The 20,051-nt window shown below is 55.4% G+C and overlaps 2 protein-coding genes across 2 annotated transcripts; one reads left to right on the forward strand and one right to left on the reverse strand.

Annotated features, from left to right (window-relative positions):
- Nucleotides 1-146: 146 nt before the first annotated feature.
- On the reverse strand, nucleotides 147-6,444 carry CSUI_001281 (uncharacterized protein). Its single transcript, XM_068061487.1, has 4 exons — nucleotides 2,490-6,444; nucleotides 1,828-2,004; nucleotides 1,174-1,250; nucleotides 147-475 (listed from the first exon to the last, which is right to left on the reverse strand). Exons 1-4 carry the CDS (start codon nucleotides 4,269-4,271, stop codon nucleotides 280-282), a joined length of 2,232 nt encoding a protein of 743 aa, XP_067926548.1. The 5' UTR covers nucleotides 4,272-6,444; the 3' UTR covers nucleotides 147-279.
- CSUI_001282 (sel1 repeat-containing protein) lies at nucleotides 5,049-17,628 on the forward strand (the record flags this gene model as incomplete). The annotated part of the gene is made up of 17 exons (XM_068061488.1): nucleotides 5,049-7,050; nucleotides 7,549-7,655; nucleotides 7,973-8,033; nucleotides 8,680-8,746; nucleotides 9,412-9,551; nucleotides 10,112-10,194; nucleotides 11,164-11,221; nucleotides 11,671-11,811; nucleotides 11,967-12,109; nucleotides 12,621-12,756; nucleotides 13,378-13,971; nucleotides 14,234-14,368; nucleotides 14,919-14,970; nucleotides 15,361-15,829; nucleotides 16,389-16,466; nucleotides 16,826-16,879; nucleotides 17,367-17,628. The coding sequence occupies exons 1-17, from the start codon at nucleotides 7,042-7,044 to the stop codon at nucleotides 17,626-17,628; spliced, it is 2,589 nt and encodes an 862-aa protein (XP_067926549.1). The 5' UTR covers nucleotides 5,049-7,041.
- Between the last annotated feature and the right edge of the window lie 2,423 nt (nucleotides 17,629-20,051).

The following is a 20,051-nucleotide window of genomic DNA, read 5'->3' on the forward strand; positions in this document are numbered from 1 at the left end:
CGAGGGGACCACCAGCAGTGGCGCTATATGCCAGGCGAGAGCGAATACACAACTAGGAAGACGCCATGGCAAGCGGCGAGATTTCGTTCCGCCAGCCAGAAGCCAGCCCGGAAGGTCCCTGGCTCATCGAACAAAGCACGCAGATAGTCCGCAGTAGTCAAGAGATTTTTGTGCACAAATAGTCATGAGGCACGCAGGCGGGATCAGGTTCCGTGTATACACACTGGACATGGACTGATACATGTTCAGTAGATGCGCTTGCTTCCGAAACCGGGTTCCTCAAAGTCCATGCGACTCATGTGACGAAAGACGATCTCGATTCACTTTATGTCGCTTCTGGTCTTTGCCAGCTGCCTGGGCTGACAGTGTCCGCCGTAAAACAGCCTCTTTTTCCGCGTCACTCGGAAGGCCACTCCACTCCCGTTCCCGGGCGGCAATCACTACGCGCCAACCCCGCAACTCAGCCAGGCGATACCTGAACGGAAAGCAGAAAGATTTGTAGCCCGAGCCCGGAAAAACTGGAACTCGGAAGGAATAGTTCGGCGCCGAGCCCACGCGTGCAAAGAAGAAAACACAGCTGCTCCTATTTCCACTAGTTAGCGCCCGTGTCGTGCCAGTCTTCCTTAGAAGAGGAAAAGAGAGAAAGCATGTCCATGGCATGTCTTTGTTCAAAGGAAAGGAAGTACAAAACAACACATTTACAACACCAAGAGAGGGGCGCCCGCGTCCTGGGAGGTTTCCTGCTAACACAGGCATCAAGACTCCTTACTACTTTGATATAAAACCCTGACTGAGAAAGGACCACACCTTGAGGATCCACTGTTAGAGAAACAAAGGGGAAGCACTCTTCTTTGGACGAAAAAATGGCGTAGAAAAACCGCAGCACGGCCAATTTTTGTCCTGCTGCGTTTTCTCCGGCTATACATGACTTTGGCTAGTCCCCTACAGCTGACCGTCTCCGAGAGTGCCTCTCCCACCCCCCCTTTTTTTTTCCTTCCCCACCGGTATTTCACTATTCGCCAGGCAGACCTGTTCGTTGCTTAGGCACCCCCTGAAGGCTTGCCGGGTGTCACACTTCATTTCTCTGGCAGCCTGTCTTCTTCATTCTGTGTCCGATGATACTACTATCCTGACTCGTAAGCAACCCGGGAAAGTAAGAATGCCGTGGCCTACCTCCACTGCTCTCGCGCGCACAACAACTCTGGAGCATTTGAAAAATAATGCGCCTCCTGCTGGCAAACGAACAGCTCCTGAGAATACTCACACACTCACCCGGGCAGACTGAAGTCCGAAACAAGCAAGCTAGTGCCTGCTAGGAAAAAGACTGAAGCCCACTGTCGGACTTCGCCGGGGGAACGCTGATGTGTCGGTTTGCGAAGCTGCTGCCTCTTTGAGTGAACGAAGAGGTAGCAAGCAGGCCAACTGCGCCTGACTAGACGCAGCCGCAACAAACTAGAAGAGTGGCTAGTGCCGAGAAAGGGACGCTGCGCGGAGTGAGAGACACTCAAGGCCAGTGGAAGATCGCGAAATTTACCCCGTTCTTTGGGCAACCACTTTGCAGCTCTGAAGCAACCCCTCTGACTGCGCCTCAAACCTCGTCTGGATCTCTGGCACGTCCATGCAAGGTTTGCTTTGACCGGGGCATAGTACAGGAGAGCAGCAGGTGCACGAAAAAGCAAGCGAACCCCGTAGATACACGCAACGGCCAACCAAGTGACCTCTCGTGAGCCTTTTCCTATGGCTGATTCTATCTTGTCAACCACGAGAAGTGCGCAGTTCGCTCCGAAGAAGGCTATTCCTTGTGCTTTTCTGTGGGCCCTCTGCTACCTTCGTCTTCGCGTTCCTCAGAGTGTAGACAAAAGGTCCGAGACGTGCGGGTGAAGTTTCGTGTGGCCTCTCCAGTCGAAAAAGAATGGAAGAAACTTCCCGCTCCAGGGGGGAGAGTAAAGGGCTGAAGTTCTCTTCTCTCCTTTGCGTTCTTTCCCGCTCGGAGTCATCAAGAGGCTGAAGGAGCAGGAAAACAAAACCACGGTCCCAGCAAAAAACTGAAGAGACAAAACCCCTCTGGCGGCTTCGTCCAACAGAAACGAGAGGAGAGAAGCGCACGCTAGAAGGCACATTCCTGACATGTCTTGTCACGAGCCAACAGCTGCTACACGGAATTCTTCTCCAGAAGTCTTCAAAAGTAGAAACATAAGCAAGCGTCCGCAGTACGGTGTGAGAGTGTAGAGCCTGGAACTTCAGCGAAGCGCACACCTGTGGAGTTCGGCGTCGGCCATTTCAAATTGCTGTGTTGTTCCTATGAGACCAATGACGCTCCCCTTCTTGCAATCCTTGCTCTGTCACCGTCCTCTGCGTCTGAGCGCTTCACTGACCTTCCACGGGTGGGAGCACAATGTGTAGTTCCACATTGTTTTCCTGTTTATGTCCACGTGGTTTCACGCGTGCAAGGCTCAGCTCTGCGACTCTCATCAGATATATTGACTTACCTCCTCGTCTCCTTCCTCCACATCTTCGTCCGCCTCTTTCTCCTCGCCGTCTTCTCGCTCCAGTTCTCCGGTGTTCTTCTGCTGTCCTTCTGCGCCCCTGCCCTCGGCTTTCCCGTCTCGCTGGTCTCCCTTATTCTTAAACTCTCCCTCGAAAACTACGGCAGGATGCAAGGCAACCAGGCCAAAGAAATCGGCAGCCGCTTGACCGTGAATGCTGCTATCCCGCATCCGCCGGAGCAACTGACCGTCACTTCCCCCCTGCACTCCTAACATTTCTAGGGCCACTCGGATAAGCGCCAGATGACTGCGATCAAGTTCATGCTCTTTCAAACTCAACGTCAGTCCAAGGCGTGCGAGAGTATCGACGCGATTTGAGGCGAGATCGAGTGCGGATTGTGCTGAAAGAGGAGCAACCTGCAGAACTGAGAGAAAAAGAAACACAGACGTGACGGCCGGACCAGAGAGGGATCCGGGTGAAAAAGAGGACAGGGTGGAATTTTCTTCGAGATCTGAAGGGAGAGAAGAAGATGTGTGTGTTTTTCCGTCCAATGTGAAGGGGGCCAGAAGGGCCTTACAGCTCTCGAGGAGAGCTGGGATGAAACTGAGAGACGGAGGGAGGGCGGAGCGAATAGGCAGTAAGAGATTCAAAGACATAAAAAACTGATAAAGGGCTTCAGAATACAAACAGTAGTCAGCGTATGTGCTCACACCAGTGCGCTTCGCGTCTTTGAGGGCTTGGAGAGTCTCCTCAACAGAAGAGGCCGACGGGAGCAGACCGGACGTCACTGCCTCGTGAAGCTGGTGAGAGGTAGCAAGTGCCTTGACATAGGAGGGAGCCGACGAGAAGGGAAGAGAAGTACACCGCAGAGCAGGAGAGGGGCGAGAATAGCTAAGTCTAGAACCAGAGCGGAGGATGGAAGTGCTGAGAGAGCAACGAGAGAGGGGAACATGAAAAGAAAAAGTGAGAGACGTGACGCAGACCGTGGAACTGGCAGGACAGAGATGGGGACAGAAATGTGAGCTCGTACTAGCGCAGTCACAAGCCGTGGACGGTAATCCAGAAGAAGCCACAGGAACAGAACCGTCAGAAGAAGAACTACAGGCGGAAAAAAAAGCAGGTGCCGCCGACCGGATGGTCAAAGATCCAATCGCTCGAAGACGAGCTAAAGACGAAAGCGATTTTACAGTTGAGCGAGCCGTAAGCGAGGTATAAGAATGGCCACGACTGGGACGAAAGAGGCCGCGCTGTCTTTCCCTCTTCAAGAAGCTGGTGCAAGCCAAGAGGAGAGATTCATTAGGAGAGGGGATCGGACAGGAAGGTGACGGCCGGAAAGGATGTGGACGGGGGACCATACCCGATAAGCGACATGGAATGAAATGGAAAGAAGATGAGTCGTGATCTGTCCTCGAAGCATCTTCACTTATTCTGGTCCGTGTTGTTCTTTCCACTTTTCCACTGCAGGGAGTAGCGGGAAGCCAGGTGTGAGCTGCACTTGTCGCTCGTGTCCTACGTGATGCTAGATCCAGCGAACTTCCAGACCTGGCTCGAGACACGACCCTCTTAATTGCTGGTGTACGCAGGAGAAGCGAGATGCCTGTGAGCGGGGCATAGCCGACTTCCACGCTGGAGAACCTTCGGTAGAAGAGGCGGCGAGAAGACCCCGCTGCTCCACTGGCACCAGTAGGAATGTCCATGGAGAGATTCAGATAAAGAAAGGAGACGACAGAGTCCTTTCTGCTTACCCACAGGGGTCCAGGAGGTGTATTCAGAGCACCAGCCATGTGATACGACCCGGTGAGCCTCCCGTGCGCGCCTTGTTTGAGAACAGAGACGTCTGAGGTCGCAGCGTGTGGAAGGGTCTCCGACTGGGCAGTTGCAGCGCCAGAAAGAAGGGGGTGGCAAGCGACATAAAACAGGCAGAACGAGAGGCAGCCGTGGCAGAAACTACGAGTAGAGCAGAACACCCTGTCCTCGATGTGCGATGCGGGCCGAGGAAACAGAGTGGTAGCTATATCGTCGTACAGGTGGCTGCCCGCAGCCGAGATGCAAAACACAAAGCACTCTTCTGTTCAGGAGTTCGTACAATCGTCGCGTTTTCTTGTGCAACTTCCTGGTGTTCCTGTCCTGGCCTCAATCAGATCGCATTGTCTTCTCGGTTCCGGACCACCTCCTATACCGCGTCTGGAGAAGCGATCCCAAAAGAAACAAGGCAGGAGACTTCGCACAGATACGATGTGGCTGCAAGGACAGGAAAGAAAGGAAGACGACGGTAATGGCGGGACAAGCCGAGGCTCGACTGGTTGATCAGGTTCAAGGCGATACAGAAGTCATCGGGAGGAGCGAAAGTCAATGGGAACTCCCACAAGATCAATACAAACATAAGGTACTCCTCCTGCGGACAGACGACGATGCGCGAAGCTCATCACAAACGGGGTAACACACGCTGTGAAGAAGCCACGACCTCCTTCGGTACTCCGCATGCACAAACATCGAGTCATTCACTACCCGGGCGCCTCTCGCGGACGGCTGCCGAAAGAAGTTAGCTCTTACAAGCCGCCAGCAGGTACATGCAGAGTTCACCAAGGCACGAGGCAGCAAGAGGACGTGCGGTCTCCCTCTTCAAGCGAAAACGGAGAGTCCACTGTTTTCCAAGGGCCGACACCCGGCGCTCCAAGCTCGCGACTCCCGGGCCACGAGTGCCCCTGGCGAGAGTCGACCGCATCGAACCTTGAAAACCCGAAGAATCGAAGCAGTGCGTTTGCCAGCCCGTGCCCCCCGCCCTTGCAGCGTGGCCTACTTCGAGACAGCCAACAGTAGCAGATTTGTTTGCCTGTCAACTCTCGTGCTAGTGAGTGGCGGCTTCTATCCGGAAGACGCGCCGTCCTATCTGTCTGCTCAGGCGGGGGCCGCGCGTAGGAGACTGTCGGCCGCAGCACGGTAGCCGGTTGGCAGAGGCCCGTGTAGCCAGTGTGCATTTGGCTATCGACTGGGAGGACGTTCAGTGTTCGCTATGAAGGCTAGCAACAGTCGTGAAAGCGACAGAAAGGCAACAGAGACTGGAAGTGGGCCATCGGCTCGTACACGAGTACTGCATCTTGCAGTCTCGCGACACTTGCATGTGACTGCGGAGAGGACTCGGGACAGCCTGGCTAGACACAGGCGTCGGGGCGGCGACTTGTCGTTTCCTTTTTTTGCAAGTTGAGTACTGGTGCCGGGCGTAATACAAGCCGCACGCAGCACCTTCGTCCCCAGCAACTGTGGACATGCTGACTTCCTGGAGAGCGGCGTGCGATGCGGTGTGCCTTTGCCTAAATTTTCTTGGAGGTGTACTCCCCTTTCCGCGGCGAGCGCGAAGGAGGCGCAGGTGTGTGCGTGGACCTCTGAGCGTTTTTCTGTGGCTGCGAATCTCTGGTTTATATCGTCGCATTTGCCCTTTACACTTCCTCGGCAAAGGGCCCCCGCGAGGACCCAACGCTCGACTTCTTTCCTGTCTCGGAGGTCTCGTCTGCTCCTGCGTGGGTAGTGTTCTCTGCCTGGAAAGCTTTGACCTTGGAGCTTCTCTGTCTCCTAAGGGCGTGAGTGGCTTGGTCCGCAAAAGGTCCACACCCCGGGATCTGTCGGTGTCACGCCGAGCGTGTCTACAGAGATACTTATAGACTGAACGGTGAAAGGCGGTGAAAGCTGGGCTAGCAGGCGGAGGGTCTTGTCCAAGGAAAGTCTCATTCCTCGTGGCCTCACCCACCTCACGAATGCTCTGCTGTTCTGCCCTTCACTCTTTCGCTCGTGCTTCTATCTTGGCGATAGGCCAGAAAGCGGAGGAGTATCGTCTGTCGAAAGCCAAGATGCTTGGCTTCGGAGCATCTTCTGCCTGATGTTGGTCTCCGCTGTCCTCAGTCGTCTGTTTTCTATCGAGAAGATCTCTTGCCTGTCTGGTTTTCCCGCTCCCTACGCGCGTCTTTGTCCTGGGCTCATCCCTGCTGAAGACTCCTTGGGGAACCCTCTTGAGGTACAGTCCGGGCCACGGACGAACGACTAGCGGTGTGGAGAAAGAACCGTTTGTTGGGGCCAATGATGTCAAGCCGTCCACGCGTCTACAACACCAGGGCGGAAGTTGTCATGGCTGAAACGAGAGACGTCTTTGTCTTTTTCTGCGCCTTCCGCTGAGCTTCGTTATTTTTCCTGCCTTCTCTTCTGCAGCCGCCGCGGGCCCGGTATTTCCTCACGTCTCGAGGCCTGCGCGGGGATCTTGACTGGCAGCGCGTGAGCGTACTTCCGTCTGTTCTGCTGGCGCTTGGGTAGTCAGCACTTGGTGACGTGCACCGGAAATACGAATGGAGAACCTTCTCTCGGACGGTCGGAACTGCCCGAACGACCCCCGTGGTCGCACAAGCAAAAGGCTAGAACTATGGCGGCGAGTCGTTCCCGGACGTGCGTTCCCAGCGCTAGCATCCTCGGCGTTTGCCAAGGTGTTAGTTCTTCTGCTTTTGAGCAGCTGGGGAGCCGCAGCCCTCAGAAGGAGGCAGGAAAGCGAAGAGGGGACACGACCTTCAGATGCCAGACGTACGGTGTCAACACGTCTCTGTATCGACGTCCCTGTGTATAGTCTTTGCTACGCCCTCATATGTGTGTTCACCCTCTGTACCTGTGATTTCATCCGCTGCTTTCTATTTACCTCTCTCTGACGTGACCTTGTTAAGCTGAGGAGACTTTAGTCGTATTGTAGAGATGGCGATCCGTACAGGTATTTATGTTAAGACTACTTCAGCTCGACCTGCGTATCGCTGAGCATCGTCACGGCCTGACGGTGCGCCGTGCCGTCGGAGACCTAGACGTGTGCGTCGTCACTTGGCCGCCACTCTCAGGTGGACGAGGTGGGAAAGTCGCACCGCAGAGGGCGCGTATACTTCCCTTGTGGAAGAGCGCGTCAAAGGGGGGTGCAGCGCCCGCACCCGCCGGGAAACATGTCGCCGTCTCTTCTTTCGGAGGGCAGCAGAGCAGTGAGCACATCGACAGGGACGGCACTTGTTGCGACTCTGCTGGCATGTTCCTACAGTCAAGATCCACGGGCCCACCCCTCTGCCGGCCGTACACGCGAGGGACCCACCCGAATTTCTGAACGTCGACAGCCGCCGCGTGCAGCAACTCACGGAGGCCCTTGAACACAAGTACGAGTGGCTCAGGTGACCATACTTCTATAAAACTGTTGCAGCTCCTGTTCGCCTGCATTGTCATGATGTTCGCTTCGGCGAGCGTGGGGCTGGGACAAGGCAGTTCAGTCTTGCCTTCTCGGTCTCTGTGTACGCGAATATAAGTAGAAGAACCCAGCTCGCATGCTGTACGAAAGCAGTGCTTACCCGAGCCGTCCGGGGAGGTCTTGGACCAAGGCTGTTAAACGCGTGAGACGAGTCTCTGGCGACTCCATGACGGCACCCACCTGCACAAAAAACACAAACGACGCTCTCTGCTCTTGCGCCTTTTCCAGATACGGCGAAAACGGTCGTGCAGTGGACGCAAGGAAAGCGACAGATCTGCTTCAAGAAGTGGTAAGCACGGCTGCGGTAGCCCGGGTGTATGGATTCCGGCATGCGCTATTTTTGTGTTTGTATGAGACAGCTCAGGTGCACCCGACTGGTGACGTGGATTACTAGCCGCTCTGAGATTCATCCACCTCTGTCTGCACAGCAGGAACGTATCTGTACACCTGTGAATGGAGACTTGCCCCTGTGCGTGCGTCCAGGGAGTGCCTGCTGACCCGTCTGCTGCGCCGTTGAATGTAACAATGGCTCTACATTTCGTCACGTAGAGGCATTCCGAGACTCTCGTGGGTCGCTATAGCCTTGCAGTGCAAGGCGGGAATCTCGTGTGTCGGCCACCGCTGGTCGCGTTTTCTCGCCCGCCGCAGGAAGAAACTTCCATTGTGTACAAGCCTCTGACCACCCAGTGAAGAGCATCTCTTCTTAGGCGCGTCGTCAGGCTTCACATGGATTGCACACAGTTTAGTGAATGCGGTAGCACACACGTGTATGCCTGGAACTCGAAACCGACATCCCTGCGGGGTTTTCTCCTGGAAAGGACAACTACGTGCCCGCGTGCGTCGTGTCTCCACACGAACACGAGCGCTGCTGCGGAAGGCCGCGGAAGGAAAGCAGATGGGAGTGCGTGTTGTCCGTTTTTCTGTCTGTGGCGCAGGCTGGAGGCGGACGAGATGCTGCGACTGCCCAGGCACTGTATGAGCTAGGAGACCTGCAGATCAGAGGTTCGTAGAAACGACTGCTGGCTGCCGCTGATCTTTTGCCGAGTTCCCCTTGTAAGGCCGCTGCGGCGTTTTCACGGATACTGCGTACGGGCGGGGGCATCGGTGTGTGCCGGCCCCCGGGACTTCACCAGGCGCAGGCTGCCCAAGCTGCAGAATCAGATCCACTGACCGTGAGGGTTGCGGTGTGGCTGCGGTCACGCCTGAGAAGACAAGGCACGGTCGTGCGCATACAGCGGGCACCCGCTGTGCGTTCTCCGGAGTAAACATACTGAATTTTGCTTTCCGGGATGTCCAGCTGGGCCCTGCTCTGACCTGCGCCTTCCTTTGTCCGGGAGACCAGCAGACGCTGCCTCAGCCAAGAGTATTGCCTGGCTAGCTGCGTGACACGCAAGTTCACGTCGTATTCGTACTGACCGTTTGCGGGCTTCTGCAGGTGCTGCGAACGTACATAAGTTGAGCGAGGTGATTTGAGGCGAAGTCACAGGCTGTCCCGCGCGGACGCCGGCTTCCCTGCTGAGTGCGTGTACATGAGAAGAGAGGCTCCCGGAGAGTCCCCCTCCGAGCACATTTCAGGGTGCACGTGCCTGATACATGGTTGTTCCGTACGTGCAGCGTCACTGTAGACAGCTCCCTTTCCATCTCCCGTCTGCTTTTTTCTCGCCCAGGATATCCCGGGAGGCTTGGGTCGATCTCTCGCGACTTGGACGCCGCGGTGCGCTATTTCCGCGAATCGGCGATTTTCGGTTATGGCCCGGCACTGCACGCACTCGGCACTTCTTATGCGATTGGAATCGGATCCCTTGAGGTCAGTTGGCGGGTAAAAAAAAACCTCGTAGCGGTGGCGTCTTGTGACTCCGGAGACACTTTCACTAGTCTGGGGATGTATGCGTCGTACCCAGAGACGTGGACAAACGCATGAGCTGTCCGCTGAGCCGGGCCGACGCAAGAACAGATTGCACCAGCACGCAGGCTGGAGGGAACTGACGTACTGAAGCATGTGTGCAAAGCTCTCCCGCGCCTTCCGTTTTTGACTTTCTTTCAGCTGAGTTTCTTCTGCACACACACTGTCCAGGCTGCGTGCTGATAATTTGCAGCAGACTCAGGCCTGCTGCATTTCCGAAGCGATGCAGGCCGGGATGGGCAGAGAAGGGGTCCTGGGCTTGACCGGCGTACAGCGGAGCTTTTTCTTTCCCTTTGTGCAGATGAAGACTGTGAATCACGGGGTTTGCTGATGTCGCGTACATGAGCTGTATAGTCCTCACTCCCGTGTGTGTATGTGGCGGTCTACGTGCGCCGGTGAGATCAGAAAGGACGCCGTAATATGCAGACGTCCGTCCCCCTTGTCTCCAACGGCGTTGTGAGCAGGTGAATGAGGCGGAGGCGATCCGTCTGCATCATCTAGCTTCCCTTACCGACTACGTTCCCGCCGTCCTCGCAATGGGATTTCGGTGAGACAGCTGCTTGAAGGCCTGGCGCCACTTGCACCCGGACTCAAGCCTCTAGCGCGTGATAGTCTTCTGTCCAAGCCTTCGCGGCACAGTCGTGTATACGCCGGTCTCTAGTGGTTTGCATGTTCATGGAAACGATGGATGCGCACATGTCTCTCACATTTCGTCATCACACCCCTCATCGGCCGGTTGCTTTCACAAGCAGAAGTTCTGACCACAAGAAGCAGGCAAAAAGCACTGACGCGTGGTTCATTTGCCTGACGAGCACAGTCTACGTTGTCACGAAGACTACAGCAGTCATGTCATCAAACTAAATTTAACGCGGGAAGCAACTCCCGCTCTTCGCTACTTCGTTCGAACAGCACTTCCGCGCGTGTAGCCAGCACGAGGTGACGCGCGAAACCCACCTCAGGACAGAGGCAGCCACAAGGCACACTGGAACCCAACGGCAGAGGGGGCTCCAGCTCCCGGGAGACAAGTGCGGTGCACTCTCCCATTTCATAAACTGGGACAGACGAGCACCCGGATGGCGGCGGACGGCGTGTGGCTGCCAGTCGGGGAGTGTAACAGCGAGGTTAGAGGTACCCACTGCGCTGCCCGAGTGCATAGTTTACGCGGCTGCATGACGAGCGACTGAAGTACGGTGGCGCGGTACACAGTCGCGGGGTTCGAGAGCGACTGTGAAAGCCCAAGAGAAGCTTTGATTCCAAGGCGCTGATTCGTGCAGCGCATGGAATCTGCTTCAAGGAGAGCACACCTTGATTTCAGGAACGAGCTGCGAGCTCAAACAGAAAAAGACTTTGAGGCCTCCACCTTCCCCCCTACTGCACCGCGAGTTTGCTGAAGTCGTGAGAGGCGACTTCCCGAAGCCGGAACGTGAGCAGAGGGGGATACCGAGGAGGGTCGGGGATGAAATCAAGGCGTTGTTTGTCTGAGCCGCGCCTGCCCTTGCTGTGATTTTTCTGACAGGTTTCTCCACGGTGATGGCATCCCGGCCGACTGTGAGGCTGCGCTGAGATACTACAAAGTGAGTCTGTAGAGAGGTTTTGTCAACCATATGGCCGTACGTTTCAAGCCGAGACAAGAAAGCGACTTACCTGTTTGGTTGTCCGGGTGCTGGACCGACTGGGTGATGCGCGTCATAGATTCAACTCGCATTATAGACATCGTCAAGAGATTTCTCCTGCTACCGAACATACGAGCGGGAATTCTGTCGCAGTTATACCAGAGGCCGCGACAAGCACATGAGGTCAACATGTTCTAGCCTGCGCTGTCTTGTTGGCGCGAACGAGCTAGAGAAACCTACGGGGGCATGAGGGCTCTCCTCAAAACGCTATGCATGGATTTCTGGTAGTCCTAGCTTCGAATCCTTGGCTCTCGTATGCGAAAAAAACAATCAAAAGGCACGGAAGATATCTCGTGTCTCCCGACGTCTGTCAGCACTGCGAAAGACTGTGAATTCGATGTGTGCTGCAGTTTGCTGCTGAGAGAGCTGTGCAGCTCCTGACATCATCGGGGCAGGCGTACGGGCCTCCCGTCCCCCTGGGGGACGGCGATAGGCTGACGGATGCAACGGATGCGCAGTGGAAAGATTTGCAGGACTTTCAGCGCCAACAGGTAAAGCTGTGTGTGGCTGCGAGTTCCGGCTCGCCCTAGCGCAGGTGGCATGCATGTACGTTCTACTCCTGTCCACTGCGAAGAAAAATGAAGGCCAGCGGCGTCATGCGCATAGCCGTCAATTTGTTGCTCGATTTGTGGTTCTGTCTTTGCAGAAAGACGTTATGCAGTATTGGGAACAACAGGCAAAAGACGGCAACCCGATGGCACAGTATGAGTTTGCCAAGTTGCAAGAGCAGCAACTGGCTGGTGAAGGGAGCCCGCACGCCTCTGTCGAAGGAGGCGTGGCTGAAAAACAGTATGTTTATGCACTCACGGGTATGGTAATGTTGTTGTCTAGTGTTTTGTCTGATCAGGTGACTATTGCCCTGAGTGCCGGTAAACATCAATGAAGCAGCAGGCTGTGGACTGCCCGTCAATCCGAGCTGTTGGGCAGCTTTTCTATTGCCCCACTGCGTTGAGCGTCAGCTTCCACTTGTGAACCAGTACCATTCCCGCGCTAATACCTCGAGAGGACAACACTGTGCAAGTCTTCTTCTAACAAGACGGCGAGGACTGATCTGACCACCTGCGGTCATGAGTTACTCCACACGCGACATCCGAGCGTGTTCCACCCTGGGTTGCCTTCCTCACAGACACCCCACGCGTGGCGAAAGGATCTTGTTTGTGAGAACCATAGGTCGTACTGTCTGAAAGAAACGGGCCGTCTCCTGACATTTTCAAGACTCACTCTTCATAGCATCATTTTTTGCCGGGGGGCAAACGATTTTTCCGGAGTTTTGTTCGGGATGCATAACATTTGTCCGTAGACGGCAAGTGGCACAGCTGTACAAAGCCAGTGCGGAGCAAGGCCTGGCGCCCGCACTTCGAGACCTCGGGCTTCTGTACCTGCAAGGCGTAGGCGTGGAACCAAGCTTCGAAAAGGCCGTCCAGTGCTTCAGCCAGGTTCGTGTCTCCAGCTGACAGGGTCGGCACGTAGGGGCCACCCGTTATCGGGAACAACTGCATTGCACTCTCGGACGGCAGGACGTACCCGTCGGTTCAAATTTTCAGTAGACTGCGCGCACGCCTGTGTGTCCGTCCATGCAGACAAACGTGGCTTTTTGGTTTCGTACCCCGCAGATATCCGTGGTTCCCGGGACTGCACAAGCCGCATCAAGCGCTATGCCGGGACCAGCTTGCTACACATGTATAGCTGGTTTCTTCGTCTTCTCAGTACCTGCTCAGCTGCCATACACAGAGGGTCATGTTGCTAGGTAGGTCGTCTTCTTTTGCATGTGTAACAACGATCCGGACAAGCAGGCGCTCTTTCACAGTGGGGGTTTGATCCGCAAGCAAAAACCGAGTCAAACAGCGCTTCTCGTCGGCTTTGATGCGGTGCGACAGCGGGCTGTGACTTCTTGAGGAGGCACGCGGTGGACTGCCGCCTCGAGGACAGTCCCAGCAAAGTTGGTCAGCCTACATGAGCTTCTTTTCTGTTTGCCACTCTGATGCGGTGCGTTCGAGAATGGATGGTCAGTTGGGAATATCCTGCGCGTGGCATGCGTTCTGCTTCTTGCCCTTCAGGCAGCGCAACTTGGTGATCCGGAGTCTCAGAATTATCTCGGGTATCTGTACTACTTCGGAGCTTCTGTGCCGTCTCCTGACTCAGACGAGCCCGACCCACGGGCTGAAAACGCTGTCTCGAAACACTCGTCGCCGCCTGTTCGCTCGCCTGATTATAGTAGGCCCGGGGGACCCCGGGATCTCCCAGCAGTTCAGCCGCGAGGGCAACGGGGGGCCTCGAGCTGCTCCCGTCGCTCACATCCCTCCGAGCATCCACCGTTTGCCTCTCCGTCGCTCCCTCACCGACACGAGCAAGAGCGCGAAGGAGCGCCTTTGTCACACGGCTGTGCTCAGTACGGTGACAAAACTTCTAGGGAGTTTTCCATTCCAAAAAATGAAGTCTTGGCTTTACACTACTTCACACAAGCTGCTCTCCGAGAGTTCCCGGAGGCTCTTTTCTTTTTAGGGGAAATGGAAATTGAAGCTTACTCTGCCACTTTGGGAGGCAGGCAAAGATCGTCGGGAGTTTTCAGTCGCTGGGGGGGAAGCAAGGAGACTGGAGAAGCAGAGAAGGCCTGGGCAAGCGCCAGAAACTTCACAGGAGACGGAGACGAAGTACGCTCATTAGCAGTATACTCTGAACCGTCTCGGTAGGGCTGTGTGCTGGGGTCCACGTTCTTTGAGTTCTAGAAACATTCGAGGCTTATGCTTGCAAGCTGGTTGACGTTTCTGGCTTTGAACGCCACCCTGCTTTCTCTAGTTGCCACTCTGCTGGCTGACGGGAACGGGCCACAGGCGTTGTAGCGGCAAACGCCAATGTACTGGAAGACTCGTCATGTACACGTACATCCATACTTGCGTGCGCAACTCACTTCAGGCGCGCCTGCGTAGAGCCCTGCGTTATTACCAGCGCGCGGCGGACGGCGGGTATCTCCTTGCAGGATGGAGGGAAGGTCAGATGCTCGAGGCAGGAAAGGGAGTTCCAGAAAGAAGCTGCCAAGACGCTGCTCTGGTGAGTTTCGACCGGATTTCTCAGCGTCACAGAATGGTTCAAAGCCTGTTTGCTCCTGGGTAATGTATACGTCTTCGAACACATTGAGACCAAGTGCGGGCACTGCCCGGTTTCAACGGATGTCCCGCTGGCCAAGCATGTTCAGCGTTTTCTGAGAGTTCTAGAGACGCTATGCTGCGGCTTTGAGGACTCGTCCGACCGACTCACTGGGTGACCTTCACGTGTGTTGCTCGGTAGCGCTAGCTCTTAAGGGGCATGGAACAGCGGTTGAATCTGACCAGAAGGCTCTCTTCGCATCGCTTCACAAGTCTTCTCGCTTCCTTCAAACCATTCGAAGGCTCTTGGTGAACACGCCTAGCGGGGCAGACAAACGATCTGACTGCTTTCCGAGAGCAGGGCCCTCTACAATCATCCTCAAGCATAAACGGGGGTGCCGAAGAACAAGACAAGACAGTCCTTTTCCACAACACAGACGGCAGCACACGGAAGCGTGAAACACTCTTCCCTTGAACCAGAAGCTAACAAAGCCGTGTACGTCTTATGCCTTCAGGCTTACAAGTTCGTTGCAGAGGCTGGTCCTTGGCTAGACGATGTACGACGGGGTGAGGCGCTTTTCAGGTCCTTCGTGTTTCAGTTTCGCATGTCCTTTCCTCGCCGCAGCTGAGGCCGTGCTCGTTGTGCATGACTTTCTGCTCAGTGGCCGCCAGTACGTGCACGCGGTCGGGAGAACTTTACGGCGACTAGGAATCTTTCCTATCACTAATAGCAGACATTACTGGTCTTTCCACTGTAGAACCACTCTCCGGCCACCTCTGAATACTGTTTTCTCCTGTCAGACTAGCTGGTATAGTCAACGCAACTGCGTCAGATTCTGTAGTGCATGTAGGGAAGCATGCTCTTGGGGCTCCGCGTGCCAGTGGAATCCAATCCTACTATCGTCATCCGGCGCTCCGATTTCCGTGTTTTTGTGGCTCGTTCTGTGCGTCGCTTAGGACTGACGCAGTACGTCGAGAAAGACTTAGAGGGGGCGCTGCTCACCTTCGCGTTCGCCGCCGAGGAAGGATACGAAATTGGACAGGCAAATGCAGCTTTCCTCTACGAGCGGTTCCGGCCCTCCTGGGCACCTAGGCAGTCTGTATCCAGATTTTGGGGCGGAGGAAGCACAGCCGCTCAGACAAGCAACAGTGCGAGTTCGTTTTCCCGACCCGCAAGCGAGAAACGGGAGGCGGGAGAAAACGGAGGACCACTCGAGCATAAACAGGCAGCAGATGCAGGCTACAATCGAGTTCGAAGAGACAGGGCTGCGGCATATGAGACTTTTCAAGGTGGAGACGATAGGGAGGAAGGAGATGGTCCTTCCGGCAGGCTCCCTCAGGTCTACCGCATGTGGAATCGCGCAGCGTTGCAGGGAAACTCCGCAGCGTTAAGAGAGATCTCCAAGTTTCATTTGAAGGAAAAGCAGTAAGCAGCGGATGTGTTTTGAACATGTCTGTTCTTGAGTCTCCAGGTGCATTTGTACATAGCAGAAGCAAATTAATAAGACTCGCACATCGGTAACCATCTGTATGGCCTCAACGTCTCTCGGGTCCGGACAGTCATGTATAGTTGGCGGCCTTGTGGTGCGGAGCGGTGCGCCTCGATCACGGGACAGGCGTCCGATATACCCTGGAGACAAAGTACCAGTTGTCTAGTTAGCGTGCACGCGGGCAGTCGAGACCCCGTCTCAAAACCGAAGCCGAGTAGCGCACCTGTAAAAAACGTCTTCTGGGTAGAACCCTATCGGATTTCCTGCTTGCTAGCCAAACCGTAAAGGTGTCACGTGGGCAGCTGTAAATGGCAGCCCTGCGAACATATGCCTCATACCAATCAAGCAACTGTAGTTACACTCGTTCTTGCAGCGACTGGATACGCGATGTTGTGCGGACTCGCAGCACAAGTGCGTACGCTAGTATCCTGACGACTCACCTGCGCTAGTTGAGACGTGTCTGGTCAGATGTGATGCTGTCTGCGATCTCTCCAGTAGTGACGCGCTGATAGCTGGTGCCCCAGAACTCGCGCTGCAGGTCCTGAAAGTTGCTCTCTCCCAGGGTGATGTGAAGTAAGTACTTTGCCTTGCGCGCCCGCTCTTGAGGAGGTAATAGACGACCAGGAGGGAGAAAGGGCACCTCACCTATGTAGGCGGTGTGCGAAGGCGCGCCTGCAGACTGGATACGCAGGACATCTCGGGAGGCAGGGACAGACATGTGTAGACCCCTGTGTGCCTCAGGGAGTGACCCCGGTCTCAGCAGCACTAACATTCTCTTCACTACCTACTCGTACGGGTGTAGGCGAGAGTGTTCCACGTAGCGCATCTCTTTCTGCAAGGCACGCGTAGTCCTTCTGCGCAGTAGCATACGCCGGGCTTCATTCTCACATGTAGACCACCCGCTCACACGCGAGTGTGGTCTGTCCCTTTAGGGCGCTCCCGGTGCTTGCGTCGCTATACGAGATGGCAGATATTCGGAGCCCCCGGTGAGTTCTGCTGAGCGGCCGCTACATCTGGAGATACGCTGGTCTGCAGGATGTCGAGGTGAAATTACCTTTCCACTGTGTTGCAACATACATAGTCATTCCGGGAGGGGGAAATACAATCCCGTAACACGGGACAGGAGCTGCAGATACAGTCCCTCATGCTAGTCAGGTAAATCCTGATTGCGTCAGCTGGCAAAAGAACCAGTGGCGCACCGCTAGATGGGTGATAGTCTTGGCACCCCAGATCGAAGAGCCACCCATTAGCAGGGTCGCGGATGTTGCAGTGGTTGAATGCTTGACAACAACCATGAATCAGCCTCACACGACGCACCCTACTCTCTTCGTCTTCCACCCTACGTGACTCACACCTTTTCTATTATCAGAACGGAAATACCTCGACTTTTGAAGAAGCCTGCAAAAGCACAGATGGGCCTTGTGTCCGTTCATCTGATTTCGCCTGCTATGCTGCGCGTGAGCTGTGTGGCAGGCAGTACAAACGCGCGATCGACGCGCTACGCTTTTACTCCGAAACGGAGCAGGCAAACGCCTCCGCAGGACCCCAGCAGCTCTTCCGCTCTGGCGGGAGCGTTTGGAGGGGCTGGCGCGATGCCCTTCACCCGCACCTGACGCGTCTTGCTGTAGCCGCCCGGATTGCAAAGCTGAAACTGAAAGAAATACTTACAAGCAGTGTACCTCATGGCGCTTCATACAAATTCAGACGATGGTGGAAGCGACGCCGGGGCACGTGATATGTGACGCCACTTGGCGAACTTCACCGCGATGACGCATCTGCAGTTCTAGGACAGAATGCATTGTTTCATGTAGTGACAGCCTGTCACGGAAACCATCCTGATGATGCCCCGATCGAACCATTGCACGGGGGACTCCCGGCCCCCACGCTCTTGGCTAGCGGGAGAAGGAAGCCAGACAGGTGAAGCAGTTGTGAGTTGGTCGCCGATTCTCTTGGCATCCAGGCAACCGGCAGGAAAAGTCGGTAACATACGCGGAGGCTCGGGAAGGCTTCACACTTATGCTTGCCTGATGCAACCGCTGGAAGACGCAGCCAGTATTTTGGAAGACGTTTTTGCAGTCCCATCTTGCTGTCCAAAATCGCGATCCACTAGAGTCCGTGAAGTGCTATGGTCTCGGTCACTATCGGGACCGTTCCACTCCTACCGCCGATACTGCAGCAGCGGACCAAAACTGGGAGACCCGTGCACGGCTTCCCGCGTAGCTAGATTTATCTCTACTGCAGTGTTAGTGAAGGGGTGCCAGAAAGCTTCGACAGCTGCAGAGTAACCCCAACGAACGCCCCCTGGATTGCGAAGTAACCCCCAGGGACGCTACGACAGATGGCGATGTATTCCCCAGGGATGCTACTTAGATGCGGAGAAACCCTGGGGATGCCACTTATGGTTGCGGAGCGACCACGACATGCACGCCACTTAACATTGCGGAGTGTCGCTCGGGGAACAAGGAGGTTCGGAGGCGACCCTCCGAAAATGAGAAGGTTGCAGAATGAGCCTCGGGGTGAGTCGGGGGTTTACGCCTGGGCATCAAGCAGATGTTGTGGATGACTGCAAGGGATCATGCGAGCCCAGCAAATTCGCCGATCCTGTCCGCCGCGGCACAGCTGGTGTGTTCTTGCTCCGTCACTCGCCTTTTTTCCGGCGCGCCAGCGTTGCCTTGAATTTGAACAGTTTATTCACGTGCAAGGACACGAGAAGACCGGTCTGCTCCGAACACAGCGATTCATCAGGTGAAATGACAGTGTTCTTCCGACCGGCGATCCGCGTCCCGGTTTAGGCGCGAGTGAAGGGGAAGTTTGACTGCAGCTCACAGGCACGTGCACTCCCCGGACCAGCTTTATTAGTACACGCAGGAGATTGGGGAGTGGTGTTGTGCCCAGCGTTCGTCGCTTAACTAAAGTGGACCGGCCGATATAAGCCGCAGGAAGGACACCGACTCATGACACGGCCCGATCCCCGTAGGGCCCGACGGCTGGCGAGGACAACGCAGCTCACAGTAGGGCACGGCCGTGGAGTAAAAAAGAGCCTGTATGAGCAGTCGCTATTTTCGCCGCCGCCGATGCAGTCAGGAGTTTCGCTGCCAGATCACTGAGGTCCTTTCCAGACAGCTACTTTTTATAGCGAGTGGGATTTCGGAAAGCAGAAAACAAGGTAGATGAGGTTGAGCGCGGGGGGCTTCTGAACTGACGACAGGAACCGCACACGTTGAAACTGGCACTTCGCAGGAGGGAGACTGCTCGATCAGTGACAAGCACGGACCGTGAGGCTTCGCCCGACTGCCCAGGCAAACACCGGGCAGCCGGTCGAAACTGCTGGCGTAGAGTTCTCGGCGTCTTCTAGCTTCACAGGAGGTAACAGGTACTGGCCGTGTGTCACCTCACGGAATCGTGAGTTTTGATCGCCAAATCGTGACGAGTGCAGCACAATAGTTCATGCCGATTGGCCGTTTGTGGGGCTTCCAAAGCGTGTTTTCACTGGCACGTTGCCCGTGTACTCTCAAAGACTCCAAGTTTTTGGCTGTCAATTTGGTTCAACGATCGTACGACAAGCTTTGAATTGCCAAAGCGCTCGAGGCCCAACATAAGAAACCCTTGTTTCGTTCCGCACGATCGTGCTATGACTTGCCTGACTACATGTTCCCGGCTATGAGAAATCTGCTGAGTCCGTCCAGTGAGCAGTTGTCCACCACAGATCGCATCACAAATCTGTCTTAAATGATCAGCACTGCAGCCGGTTCGATACAGTGTACTGGTGGATAATTTATCCACCAGGCAGCTACGTGGGCGAAGGCTGTTCCGCAGAAGTGTGTCGTGAGCGAAGCACTAAGTGAGCTCACAAGGCCCTACCAGGGGTACAGTCGTTCGCTGGCGCGCGTGCTTTCCTTCGGGAATAGGGTGTCACGAGCCAGGAACGGGGCGCATTCCAAGGCGGCTCAGCATCTTCAGTGCCATCCAGCAACCATACTTGGCGCGAAGGGGTTCCTGAGTTTGCCTCGATCCTCAGTCGTTATACTTACACAAACACCGCGTGTGGTCCCAGAAACGACCAGCAGACAATGCGACACAGGGTCGCAATCACCGAAAACTGCTTCAGAAAGTCCGTGTGAGCAAACACACCTCCCTCCTCCCCCCAACGATAGTTTG

This window comes from Cystoisospora suis, assembly GCF_002600585.1.
Source record: "Cystoisospora suis strain Wien I chromosome Unknown contig_501, whole genome shotgun sequence".
NCBI classification, from domain to species: domain Eukaryota; phylum Apicomplexa; class Conoidasida; order Eucoccidiorida; family Sarcocystidae; genus Cystoisospora; species Cystoisospora suis.